The following is an 18,476-nucleotide window of genomic DNA, read 5'->3' as shown; positions in this document are numbered from 1 at the left end:
TCTGATATAGCAAGTCTCTTTCAAAAGTTATACCTTCAGTCCTATCTTGTTTTGGCACTTTCTAGATGATTAATACATTGTGGCATTGAACTTATTAAACTCTTAATAAAATATCTAAATAATAAGACATAAAGCAGTTCATTATGAATGACTTGATATTTTTAATGAGTCATCTGAAAATCAAATATTAGGCAAAAGTAATTTCTAAAAATAAATAACTGTAACTAAATTGTTTCTTTAGTGTTCTTTTAAAATATGCCATGATACAATCTCCTAGAAAGAACTCATGAAATACACTGGTTAAAGAAGGGAGGTTTTAAGAAAAAGCTCAGCTCTCAGTATCAGTGCAATGACTTCATTACTACACATACCTACTCCATGGTCTTTGGTTTCAAAAATACATGCAGAGAAAAGTAGGAGTGATTTAATACTCAGGTATAGTCTTTCATCAAATGCCTCAATGTTGGAGCAGTTGTATAAAAAGCAGTTTCAACCATGATACTGTTTCAGTAACATTTTTATATGATTTTTCTCCTCAAAAAATAAAAGGAATAAAAAATAAAAGCCACATGAAGTGTTTTTGTTTAATACAATAAAGCTGCTAGAGCAAATTCATTGTTCTTTTTAGGCAACAGAAAGAAAGTATTAGGGAGAAGAAGTCAGAGGCTTTCTGGAGGGTTGAAGCAGGTAGCTTGAAATAAGAAAATCAAGCCAGAAAGGGGCATAAAGTCTTCTAAAACAAACTTTTGCCTTTACAGGCCTCATATCTCTGCCCACAGCTGGTGATTAAAGTGCAGCAAAAATGCTACTTTCTCTGAAAAACCTTTTCATTTTTTCTGTCTTCCCAGAACAAATTCCACCATTCCCTATTGCCCACCACATCGGGTTACATCTTTATTTTCACACTCATCACATCATAGCATTACAATGATTTTGTAAACTCTTTATGGATAGGGGCTATTTTTATTTGTGTTTAATCTTCCCTGATTAATAGAATACCTGAAACTTAATGAAGCACAGTAAGATTTTTGAGTGAATGAAAAGCAGCAAAGAAACACACAAGTAAAAGTCCTACTCTTTTCCAAACTAGTAAAATCACACGTGGGATATTAAATTTAGTTCTTGGAGCTATACTTCAAGAGAGATAGAGCAAATCAAAGTCTAATGGTAACCTAGTGGTACATAGACCCCAAACCATGTCTTCTGAGGACCAGTTAAGAAACAATACTTCGCATGAAAATGAAAGTGAAGTCTCAAAGCCATTTCCTCATCCATTCACCCAAAAACATATAATTACAATGTTAGGCTAGGTGCTAATCATGACCAAAATATTGTCCTTGCCCTCACAGGGCTTTTTTCTAGTGAGGGACTGGACTAAACAATTGTTAACAAACTGTGGTAACTGCTGCACTTGAAAAAGACATTGGGTGCTATAGGAGCATCTGGAGGGTTTATGGAAGGCTTCCCAGAGGAAGCAATTTTTTTTTTAACTTTTATTTAATGAATATAAATTTCCAAAGTACAGCTTATGGATTACAATGGCTTCCCCTCCATAACGTCCCTCCCACCCGCAACCCTCCCCTTTCCCACTCCCTCTCCCCTTCCATTCACATCAAGATTCATTTTAGATTATCTTTATATACAGAAGATCAGTTTAGCATACATTAAGTAAAGATTTCAACAGTTTGCTCCCACACAGAAACATGAAGTGAAAAATAATAGATGATTTTTTAAATGATGATGAAATCAGATCAGACCTATTGTCATGTTTAATCCCAGTGAGAGTCAAGTTGGGAATTGATAATTTCTTCTTCTTCTTGTTTTTTTTTTTTTTTATAGAATATCAGTTTAGTATACATTAAGTAAAGATTTCAACAGTTTGCACCCCCATAGAAATACAAAGTGAAATATATTGTTTGAGTACTCGTTATAGCATTAAGTCTCAATGTACAGCACATTAAGGACAGAGATCCTACATGAGGAGTAAGTGCACAGTGACTCCTGTTGTTGACTTTACAAATTGACACTCCCGTTTATGGCATCAGTAGTCTCCCTATGCACCAGTCATGAGTTTCCAAGGCTATGGAAGCCCCTTGAGTTCTCCGACTCTTATCTTATGAACCTCCACTTTGACTATGACCTTGTCTAAACAAGATAAGAGTCGGAGAACTCAAGGGGCTTCCATAGCCTTGGAACCTCATGACTGGTGCATAGGGAGATTACAGAGGAAGCAATTTTTAGGCTTCTAAGCTACAATATAAAAGAATATAAGCAGGAGTCTATCAAAAAGAAAGGCATTTTTATTTGTTTCATACAGAAAGAAAAGCACACATAAAGTCTTGGAAGGGAGAAAGATCAGTTCTAAAAACTGGATCTTTTGATGTGGTTGTGGGGTGAAAAAGAGTAATTTAGAAAATAAGTTGTCGGTAAAGGCACTGTTCAGGCATCAAAGGGTCTCACATCCCAGATTAATGAGGAGATTGAAAGTGGTGCCATTCTGGCTGCAGTGTGAAGAACACACTGGAGGGCAGTAAGGTTGAAGGAAGGAAGGCTAGTTAAAGGAACTGTGCCAATAATGTAGCTGGAGATGATGGTGACTCAAATTAAGAAAGCAACATAGGGACCAGTGCTGTGGTGCAGTGGGTTAAAGCCCCGGCCTGAAGTACTGGTGTCCCATGTGGACGCTGGTTCGAGTCCTGGTTGTTCCACTTCTGATCCAGCTCCCTGCTGTTTAGAGAGTGGACAAGCAGATGTAAGACCTCTCTCCTTCTGTCTCTACCTCTCTCTATAACTCTGTCTTTCAAATAAATGAAATAAATCTTTACGAAAGGAAGGAAGGGAGGGAGGGAGGGAGGCAGGGAGGGAGGGAGAAAATGGCACGGTGGCAGTGAGGAGGTAGTGCCATGAGCTTCCTTTTAATAACCAGAGGCCAGTGACTGAAAAATAGACTAAACATGTTCTACATGGCCCTAAAGTTAGAAGTATGACTAATAGAAATTATGAAGAAACAAATTTCAGTCCAATTAATACTTAAGTATGAAGTGAGTTACCTAAAGAGTTTAAGTCCCCACCAGCTTGAAGAGTTTAAAACATTTTGTAAGAAATTCAGAATATTGAAATTAGAAATATTGGACAAATGATGATTATTTTAATGTCTTTCCCAACTCATGAGATTCCACAAATCTGAATTTTATTTCAGTTTGACTCTTGTCTGCTGTCTGCTGATAGGAATAAAGGATTAATTCATATCAGAGTTATATCGCAGTTGGCACTGCGGCACAGCAGGTAAAACTTCCACCTGCAGTGCCAACATTCCATATGGGAATCAGTTCCAGTCTCTCAGTTCGAGTCCCGGCTGCTCCACTTCCAATCCAGCTCCCTGCAAATGGCCTGGGAAAGCAGAAGGATGGCCCAGTCCTTGGGCCCCTGAACCTGTATAGGAGACCCAGAAGAAGCTCCTGGCTCTGGTTTGGTTTAGCCCCAGCCAGTGTTGCCATTTGTGGAGTGAACCATCGGTTAGAAGATTTCTTTCTCTCTGCCTCTGCCTCTCCTTCTCTCTTCTCTGTAACTCTGACATTCAAATAGATAAATCAATCTTTAAAAAAAAAACCAGAAAATGATTACATCCTATTAAAAAATGTGTATCAGAATATATGTATATGTTACCCCATACTCTCATGAGAAAAAACACTTTCAAATTTTACTATCATTAATAACTAAATATACCTTATGTAAATTGAATATCAACATTTCACAACTCTCCACTAACTAGCAGGATATTTACAACATGCCTGAAGTTGACATTAAGCTGTAACTGTTATCATTCATATCAGCATAGAAACTAACATAGTGGCTGTCACTAAATGCTTTCCATGTGCCTGCATCACTCCAGACTGCATTCAGTATTTCCTATGTTTACTCCAACACGTTCAGGCTTTATTTTCCCTTTAAAGATGATTAAATAGGCTCAGGAAGATTAAGTAAGTTGGAAAAAAAACAAAAACAAAAAAAGGTAAGCAGGAAAAAGGAATTTGAACTGAAGCCCGTCTGACTCCTGTGTCCATGGTTTTCTCACCATACATCAGCGCGTTGGAAAGTTTGAAGAAAGTTTTTAGGAATAATCAAAAATAAGTATCATTGGTTTATCAATTGCCAGGCACCTTTACCTGCATTATTTCATTTCATTCATTTCTTCAGTTCATATTCATAGAACACTTCATTTCAAAGAATGTCAAGATTTGACTTAAAGTCAGAGTATAGTTGCTGGCCAGAATGAAACCACAACAATCCTCCAAAGTTGAAAAATTTTGAGAGTTTTTAAGATGTTTTCACATCCATTAGCTCACATAATTTTCTTCACAACCCTGTGAAGCAGGCAGAATGGGGTTATTATCCCCATTTTACAAAAAATAAGGATCAGAGTCACAAAGTTACTCAGTGGTGGAGCTGGTGCTTAAAAAATCCAGGGGTTCTGACTCCTAGTTTAGTGTCTTACTATTTATGCTATCTCCATGTCAGTGGGCAATGGAAAATATGTCATAGGAAGACAAGGCAAGAGGAAACAGATAACGAAGCTGAACACATGAAATTACAATAATAAAATATATAAAAAATAGTTTAACAAAAATTTTTTAACAAAAAAATGAAGTTATCAGGATATCCATATTTATGTCAATTTAGGAGGATTTTAACAGATTACTAAGAAATTAAAACTAATTTTCATATAGAAACTCTGAAAGCTAATTAATAAATATTAGTTTTATTCCTCAAATTCTAGTCTTGAAGTACACTACGCAAGGATGAAAATCAAATCCAGTAGTTTGACTTGTTACTTGATAATATTTTAATATGTCAGTTTTCATTTAGTCAATAAATTTAGAATATCTCTATGTTTAAGTATGGTTCAATTTATTTCATGAGTAATTTCTATTGGGAAAATTCTACCAAAGTCTGATTTATGGATGGTGGAGATTTAATTCTGGATTCAGCAAATTAAGATATTTCTTCCAGTTTGGTTTAGTTTCCATTCCTCCCTGTATTCTATGCCATTAAGCAGATCCCCTCCATTTTTGTTAGCTTAGTCTGTGGCTGCCTGATAACAGGGAATTGATGTGACGACTGAGATGAACTACATGGTATAATTAGGCAGATAAGAGCACAGAATTCACTGGACTACAAAACAGAGACACATGGAATTCTTCTCCTAGCTGATAAAAATGGTTTCAAATTCAACCCCTGGCTTAGTAAGTCCACTTATTTAACATAAACACAAACAGAGTTTCTTACCTAACTCCAGGATATCAGCAGCTTCTAATAAAGAGAAAATACGTTACAGCATAAGTCAATACAACAAACATCAAAATGACAGAAAGGTGAAATTCTGGAGTAAAATAGGGTTTTGAGGGTTTGCCTAGTCCAATTCTCTCATTTTAAAAGATACTGAGTTTATCATTGGTGACTGTGGAGTACGCCATCAATTTCTGCCTAGTCTTGAGTCTAAATTTGTAAAAACTAGGGCAATCTAGAGAGGCTAAGCAACTGTGCCTAAAACTATGAAGTTAATTTGAGATTATCTGTACTCAGAATCTAGCTGTCCTAATTTCCACCTTAACAAGGTATATTGTCCTTAACACATGCCTGTATAAATGACAGTATTCAGTATTTGCTTTTGCCTTATTGCATGAGTTATTTGTAAACTCATACCTCTAAGAACAAGCAAAGGTGATCATATTTATGTTTTCTAATTAAGGTAGCATGGTATCCACATAAAAAAGAAATGTCAAATAAAACCCTTTCATGCTACATAGATTTTAATCTTACCTTGACACTGGGATGGAGACTCTGATAGGTGACCATATTTATGTTTTCTGATATCACTCCAGTCTATTACCGCAGGAAGAGAGAAAATAATCATGTGAACAAAAAAACATGATGTAATACACTCCACTTCAGCAGTATGTCTTAATGGTTTATAATAAATTGATCAATTTCTGAAATTCTGTTTTAAGTAAATACTCCAAAACAGAAAAATACTTTTATTTTAAAAGCTTTAGTATAGTTTATATTAACAGAAAAAAGGGAGAAGGAACACCACCTCAATGTTCAAATCAGAAGACTGATTAAGATTTGGTAATATGATCACTTGACAAACTGCTCTTGTTAAATTTTCTTTCTACAAAGTTACAGTAGTTAAGACAGTATGGTATCCACAAAAAAACAGATCCATGGACCAATGGAACAGAAAGACTAGAAGTAAACTCATACACTTAAAGCCAACTTTTCTTTGACAAAAGTGCTAAAAATACACATAAAAATGAGTCATTTCAAAAAGTGGTGCTGGGAAAACTGGCTATCCACATTAAAACAATGAAACCAGACCTCTCTCTCTTACCATGTACAAAAATTAATTCAAAATTGATTAAGGACAAATGTAAGACCTAAAACTTTGAAACTACTAGAAGAAAACACCACAGGACACTGAAATGGGCAAAGATTTTCTGGCTTACACCCCCAAAGCACTGGAAACAAAATGGAATTTCATCAAATTAAAGAGCTTCTACACAATAAAGGAAACAATCAACAGAGAGAAGAGAGAAATTACAGAATGGGAGAAACTTGCAAGTTATGTATCTGACGTGGGGTTAATATTCAGAATATATAAGGAACTCAAACAACTAAAGAACAAAATAAATAAACAAACCCAAATAGTCCAGATTAAAAAATAGGCAGTAGATCTAAACAGTCATTTTTCAAAAGACATACAAATGGCCAACAGGCAATTGATAAAAATATTCAATACCACTAATCAAATCAAATTCTGATTTCACATGCAAATCAAAATCACAATGAGATACCATCTCACTCCAGTTAAAGTGGCTATTATAAAAAAGACAAAAGAGAACAAGTGTTAGCAGGGTATACTGCACACTACTGTAGGAAGTTGAGCCATTGTGGAAAACAGTATGGAGGTTCCTCAAAAAACTAAAAATACAACTACCAAATGATCCAGCAATCCAAGGGAAATAAAATCCATCTATGGAACAGTCATCTGCACTCCCATGTTTGTTACAGCACTATTCACAATAGCCAGGAAACAGAAATAACAGAAATGTCCATCCATTGATGAATAAATAAAATGTGACGCATATACACAATGGGATACTATTACTCAGACATAAAAAGGGTAAAATCTTGTCATTTGCAACATGGACAGAACTGAAATCATTATGTTAAGTGAATACGCTAAGCACAAAAAGATGAGTTTCCCATGAAATCATATGTAGGATTTATAAAGCAAGGTGATCTCATAGAAGTTAGAAATATAATGGTGGTGGAGGTTCCAAGATGGCAGAATAGGGAGTGAGCTTACTGATAATCCAGGAGTAGATAGTTTAATAAAAGTGGAGATTGTGTAGTCTCAGGGAAGAGTCTGGGAAAAAAACAGCAGAGGAAAGTCTTCCGTAATCAGAGGGACACAGTAGACCTACGTGGAGGGCATGGGCACCCACGGCTCAGGACTCCAGCTGTCGAGAGCCTCAGCACCAGCACTGGAAATTGAGTTTGTTCTGGAGATTCCTCAGAAACCTGAATAGAACCCTGCCATTCAACCCAGCCATACCACTCCTTGGAATTTACCCAAAGGAAATTAAATTGGCAAACACAAAAGCTGTCTGCACCTTAATGTTTATTGCAGCTCAATTCACAATAGCTAAGACCTGGAACCAACCCAAATGCCCATCAACAGTAGACTGGATAAAGAAATTATGGGACATGTACTCTATAGAATACTATACAGCAGTCAAAAACAATGAAACCCGGTCATTTGCAACAAGATGGAGGAATTTGGAAAACATCATGCTGAGTGAATTAAGCCAGTCCCAAAGGGACAAATACCATATGTTCTCCCTGATCAGCGACAACTAACTGAGCACCAAAGGGGAAACCTGTTGAAGTGAAATGGACACTATGAGAAACAGTGACTTGATCAGCCCTTGTCCTGACTGTTGATGTACAATGTAATACTTTATCCATTTTAGTATTTTTTTGTTCTAGTACTATTGGTTGAACTCTGTAATTAACACACAATTATTCTTAGGTGTTTAAATTTTAACTGAAAAGTGATCCCTGTTAAATATAAGAGTGGGAATAAGAGAGGGAGGAGATGTACAGTTCGGCACATGCTCACTCGGACTTACCCCTAATCATAGAGTTAGAAACGTGCCAGGGGATTCCAATACAATCCCATCAAGGTGGCATGCACCAATGCCATCTCACTAGTCCAAGTGATCAATTTCAGTTCACAATTGATCACACTGATAGGTCTAAGAGTCAAAGGGATCACACAAACAAGACTAGTGTCTGCTAATACTAACTGACAGAATCAAAAAGGGAGAGAACGATCCAACATGGGAAGCGGGATACACAGCAGACTCATAGAATGGCAGATGTCCTAAACAGCACTCTGGCCTCAGAATCAGCCCTTAAGGCATTTGGATCTGGCTGAAGAGCCCATGAGAGTATTTTAGGCATGGAAAGCCAAGACACTCTGGCAAAAAAAAAAAAAAAAAGGAGGAAGGAGGAGGAGGAAGGAGGAGGAGGAGGAAGGAGGAGGAGGAGGAGGAGGAAGGAGGAGGAGGAAGGAGGAGGAGGAAGGAGGAGGAGGAGGAAGGAGGAGGAGGAAGGAGGAGGAAGGAGGAAGGAGGGAGGAGGAAGGAGGAGGAGGAAGGAGGAGGAAGGAGGAAGGAGGGAGGAGGAAGGAGGAAGGAGAAGAAGAAGACGACCACCTAAATGAAAGATCTCTGCAGGTGAGATCCCAGTGGAAAGAATGGGCCATCAAAGAAGGAGGTATCTTTCTCTGAAGGGAGGAGAGAACTTCCACTTTGACTATTACCCTGTCGGAATAAGATCGAAGTTGGCGAACCCAAAAGGCTTCCATAGCCTTGGAAACTCATGACTAGAGCCTAGGGAGATTACTGACGCCATAAACAAGAGTGTCAAATTGTTAAGTCAACAACAGGAGTCACTGTGTACTTACTTCTAATGTGGGATCTGTCCTTAATGTGTTGTCCAATGTGAAGTAATGCTATAACTAGTACTGAAACAGTATTTTTACACTTTGTGTTTTTTTTGTGTGGGTGTAAACTGATGAAATCTTAATATATACTGAATCGATCTTCTATATATAAAGATAATTGAAAATGAATCTTGATGTGAATGGAATGGGAGAGGGAGCGGGAAATGGGAGGGGTGCGATTGGGAGGGAAATTACATGGAGGGGAGCCAATGTAATCCATAAATTGTACTTTGGAAATTTATATTTACTAAATAAAAAAAAGAAAGAAAATTAGCCCTCAATAAACATTTGTTTATAAAAATGAAAAAAAAATTTCTTAATTTGGTATATGATAAAAGTAGTTTCTCATAAATCAGAAATAAAGAGAACACAACTTGAGATCACTGAAATCATTTGGAGGGGCTAGCACTGTGGCGCAGTGTACACTCTGGGCTGAAGCACCAGCATCCCATATGGGCGCCAATTCAAGACCCAGTTGCTCCAATTCCATTCCAGCTCTCTGCTATGGCCTGGGAAAGCAGTAGAAGATGGCCCAAGAGCTTGGGCTCTTGCACCTGCGTGGGAGACTCAGAATAAGCTCCTGGCTCCTGGCTTGTACAGGCGCAGCTCCGACTGTTGCGACCAACTGGGGAGTGAACCAGCAGGTGGAAGACCTCTCTCTCTCTCTTTTTTTTCTCTCTCTCTCTCTCTGCTTCTCCTCTCTCTGTGTAACTCTTTCAAATAAATAAATAAATCTTTAAAAAAAAAAAAAGAAATAATTTGGAGTCCTCAAGAAAAATGGTTAGGAATGTGTCTTGGGGCTGGTGCTGTGGTCAGCACGTTAATGCACGTTAATGCCCTGGGTGTCGGTTCTAGTTTTGGCTGTTCCTCTTCCGATCCAGTTCACTGCTATGGCCTCGGAAAGTAGTAGAAAATGGCCCAACTCCTTGGGCCCCTGTACCCACATGGGAGACCCGCAAGAAGTTCCTGGCTCCTGCCTTCAGATTGGCGCAGCTCCAGCTGTTGTGGCCATCTGGGGAGTGAACCAGTAGATGGAAGACCTCTCTCTCTGTCTCTACTTCTCTCTGTAACTCTTTGAAAAAAAAATAAAATAAATCTTAAAAAAAAAAAGAAATATAATGGTGGTTATCTGGGGTTGCAAAGGGAAGGGGAGAGAGAGGGGGAGGGAAAGGTTGATTGATAGATACTAGGTTATAGCTAGATAAGAGTAAGAAGTTCTGGAGTTCTTCTGCACAGTTGGGTGACTATGTATAATGTTTTTTTTCCTATAGAAAAAAAACCTAGGAGATAGGGTTTTGGATATTTTCACTATAAAGGAATATTGCATGTTTGAAGAGATAAATATATTGACCATTATTGAACATTATACAATGTATGCATGTACCAAACATTACATAGTACCTCATAAATAGGTATAATTTTAATAAAATATCTCTTTAAAATTTTTTAAATAAAAGAATTTTTAAAATGGGAAAATGTTTAGGCTATAATGCTGTCAGGCAAAATATGGGATAAAATTATATCAATGATAAAATCACAATTATATAAAATTAAAAACAAAGAGCATCCAACTTTTTTTAAAGATTTATTTATTTATTTGAAAGTAAGAATTACATAGAGAGAAGGAGAAGCAGAGACAGAGAGAGAGAGAGAGAAAGTTTTCCATCGCTGGTTCACTCCCCAATTGGCCACAGCAGCCAGTACTGTGCCAATCCAAAGCCAGGAGCCAGGAGCCAGGAGCTTCCTCTGGGTCTCCCATGCAGGTGCAGGGGCCCAAGGACTTGGGCCATCTCCCACTGCTTTCCCAGGCCATAGCAGAGAGCTGGAACGGAAGTGGAGCAGCTGGGACTAGAACCAGCACCCATATAGGATGCCAGTACAGCAGGTGGTGGCTTTACCCACTATGCCACAGCACCGGCCCCAAAGAGCACCCATCTTAGTGGATGAATTGTGTATTACAAAACTACATGAAGTCTGTACTCTCCACTGTATTTGGAGACAGAGTCTTTAAAGAGGTAAGTAAGGGGGCCGATGCTGCGGCATAGTGAGCTAAGCCTCCACCTGAGGCACTGGCAACCCCTATGGCTTTGGATTGGCCCAGCTCAGGCCATTTGGGGAATGAACCAGTGGATGGAAGACCTTTCTCTGTGTCTTTCCCTGTCTATAACTCTGCCTCTCAAATAAATAAATAAACTAATTTAAAACAAAAAGAGGTGATTAAGTTAAAATGAAGTTACATTAAGGTGGGCCCTAGTCCAATACAACTGGTGTCTTTACAAAAAGAAGAAATTTGGACATGGGTGGGACAGAAAAAAAAAAGACACCAAGGAACCAACAATACTGACACCTTAATTTCAGATTTCTCTTGTTTAAACCACCAGTTCTCTGGTTTTTCTTCTGGTAGCCCTAACAAATTAATAAACCACCAAAAACTACCACTAGAAAAAAGATGGAAATAAATAGACAATTGGTTATATTTGAGTGGTGGTACTGGGTTTCCCCTCTTTTTGTTTTATAATCTTATAATTTTTGAAATGGATTTTCTATAAAGATGATGTATCACTTATTTTTATATAATAGGAATTATTTTCCTTGTTTGAAATTTCAGATTCATTTACTGACTCTATAGTACCATTTTCTCACGCTCAATCACCCATGATGTCTTTGATTCTCTTCTTATCCAGCTCAGATTCCACAGTTCTTCACTACAATAACTCTCTGGCAAGCACTCGTAATTCCCTTCCACCTGTTTGTCAAACTTGCCTCACAAGTCATAATCAAAACTCTGCTTAAAGCCATTATCAACCTATACCTTTTCTACCCCAGCGGCTCACTAGTGTTAAAGAAAAACAAACGCTAACCAACTGGTCTCACTTTAAACTTATGGCTACAATCCTCAAATGCCACTTCATACTAGCCAGAAATCAGACATTTTCCCATTATGCTTGCTTTTCCAATAAAAAAAATCATGTATTTTTCCTTTTCTTCAATCTCCCAAATATTCCCTCCTCCAACTTCACTCTTAGGGAAAGATCTTTTTTTTTTTTTTTTTAAACTTTTATTTAATGCATATAATTTTCCAAAGTATGACTTATGGATTACAATGGCTTCCCCCCCATACCGTCCCTCCCACCCACAACCCTCCCCTTTCCCACTCCCTCTCCCCTTCCATTCACATCAAGATTCATTTTAGATTATCTTAATATACAGAAGATCAGCTAAGTATACATTAAGTATGGATTTCAACAGTTTGCTCCCACACAGAAACATAAAGTGAAAAATAATAGATGATTTTTTTAAATGATGATGAGATCAGAGCAGACCTATTGTCATGTTTAATCCCAGTGAGAGTCAAGTTGGGAATTGATAATTTCTTTTTTTTTTTTTTTTTTTTTTTTTTTTTTTTTTACAGAGGATCAGTTTAGTATGCATTAAGTAAGGATTTCAACAGTTTGCACCCCCATAGAAACACAAAGTGAAATATATTGTTTGAGTATTCGTTATAGCATTAAATCTCAAGGTACAGCACATTAAGGATAGAGATCCTACATGAGGAGTAAGTGCACAGTGACTCCTGTTGTTGACTTTACCAATTGACACTCCTGTCTATGGCTTCAGTAATCTCCCTATGCTCCAGTCATGAGTTTCCAAGGCTATGGAAGCCCTCTGAGTTCTCCGACTCTTATCTAGTTTAGACAAGGTCATAGTCAAAGTGGAGGTTCTCTCCTCCCTTCAGAGAAAGGTACCTCCTTCTTTGATGACCTGTTCTTTCCACTGGGATCTCACTCGCAGAGATCTTTTGCCAGAGTGTCTTGGCTTTCCATGCCTGAAATACTCTCATGAGCTTTTCAGCCAGCTCCGAATGCCTTTAGGGCTGATTCTGAGGCCAGAGTGCTATTTAGGACATCTGCCATTCTATGAGTCTGCTGAGTATCTCACTTCCCATGTTGGATCACTCTCCCCTTTATTTACTCCATCGGTTAGCGTTAGCAGGTACTAGACTTGTCTATGTGTTCCCTTTGACTCCCAGTCCCTTCACCATGACCAACTGTGAACTGAAACTGATCACCTGGAACAGTGAGATGGCATTGGTACATGCCACCTCGATGGGATTGAATTGGAATCCCCCGGTATGCTTCCAACTCCACCACTTGGGGCAAGTCAGCCTGAGCATGTCCCAAATTATACATCTCTTCCCTCTCCCATTCCCACCACCATGTTCAACAGTGATCACATTTCAGTTAATTTTCAACACTTAAGAATAACTGTGCATTTAATTCAGAGATCACTGAGAAAAAAAAAAATAACTGTAGGGAGGGGCTGGCGCTCTGATGCAGTGGGTTAACATCCTGGCCTGAGGGGCCGGCATCCCATATGGGCACCGGTTCAAGACCCGGCTGCTCCATTTCTGATCCAGCTCTCTGCTATGGCCTGGGAAAGCAGTGGAAGATGGCCCAAGTCCGTGGGCCCTTGTACCCGCATGGGAGACCCAGAGGAAGTTCCTGGCTCCTGGCTTCAGATCGGCGCAGCTCCAGCTATTGCAGCCAATTGGGGAGTGAACCAATGGATGGAAGACCTTTCTCTCTCTCTCTCTCTCTCTCTCTCCTTCCCTCCCTCCCTCCCTCCCTCCCTCCCTCCCTCCCTCTCCTCTCTCTAACTCTTTCAAATAAATAAATAAATCTTTAAAAAAAAAACTACAGGAACCCTTCCTTGATTTTTTAAATTTGCTCTTATTTAATGGTATATATCCAAGGACACAGTGCTCATTTAATGTTGGGTGAGTGAATTAACCTACTCATTCACCATTCTTTCTGACTTCTCTCCTACTATTGTGCATGGAGTATCTGTTTTATCAAAAGTCAATCCTCTATTTTTGCTCCAGATCCTACTATCTTTCATTCTCTTAAGGACTTTGCACGTATTTCCTTTCCAATAGACCATCTATACTACTATTCTTACCATTCTATTACCTTCTGCCAAAAACAAGAAACAGTCCCCTAAACACTTGTCCCACCCTGCTTTCTTTTTTTAAAAAAACTGTATTTTATTTATTTCAAAAGCAGAATTATGGGAGAAGAGGGTGAGGGATCTTCTGGTCCCCTACCCTTCTCTTAATCACACATATCCCTCCTCTCTTTGTTACCCAGGAAAACATAAAGTTGCCTGAAGTTATTGCTTCCTCATTACCTCAGATTGTATCTTCATTCAAATAGTTCTTCTGTTCACCCCTCCAACGAGGTTACTCTCAAGTTGTCATTTCTAGTACTGATCTCTTGAGATTCTACGCTTTATATATACAATTACCTGCAGCCCATTTCTAACAAGGTTATCAATCAGACATTCCAAACTCTGGTAACCTGTTACTCTTTTTGGCTTCCCCAGCCCAGTAAATGGCATATCTATCACTTTATTTATTTATTTATTTATTTATTTTTGACAGGCAGAGTGGACAGTGAGAGAGAGAGACAGAGAGAAAGGTCTTCCTTTTGCTGTTGGTTCACCCTCTAATGGCCGCTGCGGCCGGCGCACCGCGCTGATCCGATGGCAGGAGCCAGGAGCCAGGTGCTTTTCCTGGTCTCCCATGGGGTGCAGGGCCCAAGCACCTGGGCCATCCTCCACTGCACTCCCTGGCCACAGCAGAGGGCTGGCCTGGAAGAGGGGCAACCGGGACAGAATCCGGCGCCCCGACCGGGACTAGAACCCGGTGTGCCGGCACCGCTAGGCGGAGGATTAGCCTAGTGAGCCGCGGCGCCGGCCACTTTATTTTTTTAAAAAAAGATTTATTTGTTTGTCTGAAAGAGTTACACAGAGAGAGAAGGAGAGGCAGAGAGAGAGAAGTCTTCCAACTGCTGGTTCATTCCCCAGTTGGCCGCAATGGCCAGAGCTGCGCTTATACAAGCCAGGAGCCAGGAGCTCCTTCCAGGTCTCACACATGGGTGCAGGGGCCCAAGAACTTGGGCTACCTTCTACTGCTATCCCAGGCCATAGCAGAGAGCTGGATCAGAAGTGGAGCAGCAGGGACATGAACCAGCACCCATATGGGATGCCAACACTGCAGGTGGTGGCTTTACCCATTATGCCACCATGCCAGCCCCTCTCCATCACTTTAGATACATGGAGGTTATGCACGAGCACATAGCAAAAACTTAAAAATGTCTTTTTACCAAACTCAGAAACAGTTATACAATGAGAAAAAAAGTATACACATTAAGATGTCAATACTTCAATGCATGTTCTCATCAAAATAATTGTGACAGAGGGACTAATACTTAAAATACAAAAAGCACTACAGTTAGTGTGGGTGGCAGGAAGCCAACTGCTTGAGCCATCACTACTGTCCCTTACTCCCCGAGGTCTGCACTGGCAGGAAGCTGGATTCAGAAGTCAGGAATTGAACTCAGGTATTATTATATAGGATATGAGCATTTTAACTTACACGGTTTACATTATATTTCTGCTGGACAGTGCCAAATCAGATAACTGCAATTCAGTGTTTTTGGGGCATAAGGCACATGGCAGAGGGGTAGGCTAAGATAGGAGAAGTAAAAAGAGGTCACTATCAGTGGCCATATTATTTTTACTATAACAGACAAAGCAGATCTATCTTAACCAGAAAAACAATGGGCAGACAGAAGCAGATGTGAGGGCTGGAAAAGAGAATACTAAAGGCCTACGGTGCCTTGGTTCTGGAGGCCCATATTATACTCTTTGTTTTCATATGGCTTGGTTGTTCCCCAGTAATTGAAAGAATCCTATTTTGGATAGCATGATTTCAGCGTCAAGGAGAAGAGCAAGTTTGACATAATCTTATATAAGTTAAATTATCCCACTTGTCTCTTGCAACAGGTAAAAAAGTGTAAGAATATAGCAAACCAGAAAACTATCCTTAAACATAAAGAGATTTTTGAAAAGGTTCTTGGTTTCCATAAAACCAAAATTTGATTAGGTTCTAAATCCTAAAATTTACAAGATATTTTTCTAATAAATTAACTAACACTATTAAAAAGTCACCATAAAAACGATAAGAATGCATACCTTCCAGAAATGGCTATGTGTTTTAAGGACATTTAAGTAGGAAAATATAAAGTATCTAAATGTCACCTAATACAGAGAATACATTTGTTATATAATAGGTTTTTCTTTCTTTACTTTCTCAATGATAATCTCTAATGTAGCCAAACTGTTATAGAAATACTTTCAGGCATTTAAAAATCAACACTAACAAGTTCTTCTTCCAATCTGGAAAATCTGTGATAATGACAAGGTGACAGCATTGCTACAGATAATAATAGATAATGGATGGTTTAATTAGTAATGAAAAATTCCTTGAATGAGTCCTTGCTAGGTCTTTTATCTCCCTTTCACTTCTAGGATAGTATAAAAAGATACTTACCACTAGGCTGCATAGTCAATGGACTAAAAGCTGATCAAGCAGTTAAGAAGTCTGGGATTTATCCCTGGATCCTCCAATACCTTACTCAGACCTCTGACAAATCAGTTTCTCTGTATGTTAATTTCTCCATCTGTAAAACAGAGGAGAGAGGAAGGGTGACTGCTTATTACCCTGTAGAGCAAGGAGAGCTTTAAGTATTAACAAATTGTGTTACATTATTTTTAAAAGTTAGGATATTTAGATACAAATTTCTTATCAGAATGTCATGATTAGAAGATACTTCATAGCAAGTACCACCAATTTAACTTAATTAAGCTTCTATATTCACAGAACTACATATATTTGCTATATTTGGGCCCATTTAAATACTGAATATAATTTCCAACTAACCAGCGTAAGCCAGAAAATCAAGACACTAAAAGTTGGGGCCAGTGTTGCGGTGCAGCAGGTTATGCTGCTGCCTGAGGCACCAACATCCCATATGCATACCAGTTCAAGTTCCAGTTGCTCCACTTTCAATTCAGCTCCCTAATAACACACCTGGGAGCGCAGTGGAGGATGGTCCAAGTGCTGGTTCCCTTCCCAAATGGCAGCAATGGCTAGTGCTGGGCTGATCTGGAGCCAGGAGCCTGGAGCTTCTTCTGAGTCTCCCACGTGGGTGCAGTACTTGGGCCATCTTCCACTGCTTTTCCACAATGTATCAGCAGGGAGCTGGATCGGAAAGTCCAACGAAGACTTAAACCAGCGCCCACAGAGGATGCTAGCACTGCAGGCAGAGGCTTAATGCTATATGCCATAGTGCTGGCAACAAAATAAATAAATCTTAACAAACAAAAAAGATACTAAAAGCACATTAACATGGTGTTAATGTGTATTTCCTTCATCCCATGCCTCCCCTTCCCCCACTGCCACAATTCATATGGAGGAGCCGTAACTTTCATGTGACTGTATCTGGATATGGAGGTTTTTAAGGGAGGTAACTAAGGTTAAATAAAGTCCAAGGCTAAATGAAGTCATTAAGAGTAGGACCTTATTCTAATTGGACTGGTATCCTTAAAAGAGAAGGAAGAGACATGAGAGATTTCTCACTCACAGAGCAAAAAGGCCATGTGAGGACACAGAGAGAAGGTACCATTTGCAAGGAGCGAGGCCTCAACAGAAACCAATCCTTCTGGCATCTGGATCCTGGACTTCTAGCCTCCAAACTGTGATAATAAAAATTTCTTATTTTAAGTCACTAAAATCTATGGTATTTTGTTATGGCAGCCCAAGGACATGGTCACAGGACAAATGAGCCTGTAGTAATTCTGAAAGTATCTCAGAACATTCACTCTGTCCTTTATCACAGTCTGAATGGTGGCAAAGTAGAGCAAAATGCAAAATAAAACACAAAATGAAAAATGCAGAATTTGGAATTAAAATTTTATGCTTGTTTGAATCTCAACTCTATATTTCCTTAAAGACCATTTTCCCTTTACCACTCTTGACTAGTAACTCTCGGCTAGCAAGCACCACACTTCAGTTTTCTTAATAGTAAAATAGGAATGATAACCCCAACGATACTTGTGTCACTGGACCGTTGCAAAGAACTGAAAAAATGGCTTTCTTTACACGTGCATAATGCAGATAACAACGACTAAGGAAAAAAAATTCTGTTTACTACCTTCCTCACAGGGAAAACTCAGATCCTAAATAATACAATGTACTTACAAAAAAATACATTACTATCTGTTACTAGTTAGCTGCTAAGATTTTGACTATTAACACCTTAAGTAACTATTCTATGTAATATCTGTGATGGGGCCAGCGCTGTGTCATAGCGGGTAAAGCTGCCACCTGCAGTGCCAGCATCCCACATGGGCACCAGTTCGAGTCCCGGCTGCTCTACTTCCTATCTAGCTCTTTGCTATGGCCTGGGAAAGCAGTGGAAGATGGCCCAAGAGCTTGAGCCCCTGCATCCATGTAGGAGACCCGGAAGAAGCTCCTGGCTTCAGATCAGCGCAGCTCTGG

The 18,476-nt window shown here is 39.1% G+C and overlaps 1 protein-coding gene across 22 annotated transcripts in view; it reads right to left on the bottom strand.

Moving 5' to 3' along the window:
- The window catches only part of SCMH1 (Scm polycomb group protein homolog 1), a 232,472-nt gene that overhangs the window by 149,190 nt on the left and 64,806 nt on the right, over positions 1-18,476 (bottom strand). For 11 of the 22 annotated variants that reach the window (XM_051857880.2, XM_070078660.1, XM_070078670.1 and 8 more), the window contains 3 exons: positions 16,467-16,596; positions 5,821-5,883; positions 5,287-5,310 (listed from right to left, as the gene is read on the bottom strand). In XM_051857880.2, the coding sequence (XP_051713840.1) occupies positions 5,287-5,310; positions 5,821-5,883; positions 16,467-16,479 (100 nt within the window). In that variant the 5' untranslated portion in view covers positions 16,480-16,596. Of the gene's footprint in view, positions 1-5,286; positions 5,311-5,820; positions 5,884-16,466; positions 16,597-17,006; positions 17,178-18,476 lie in introns of all 22 variants that reach the window. The other 11 variants (XM_070078662.1, XM_070078664.1, XM_051857882.2 and 8 more) reach the window with 6 other exon arrangements.

Source organism: Oryctolagus cuniculus, chromosome 7, assembly GCF_964237555.1.
Source record: "Oryctolagus cuniculus chromosome 7, mOryCun1.1, whole genome shotgun sequence".
NCBI classification, from domain to species: Eukaryota; Metazoa; Chordata; class Mammalia; order Lagomorpha; family Leporidae; genus Oryctolagus; species Oryctolagus cuniculus.
The sequence above is the reverse complement of the archived record's forward strand: the minus strand, read 5'-3'. Positions and strand labels throughout refer to the sequence as shown.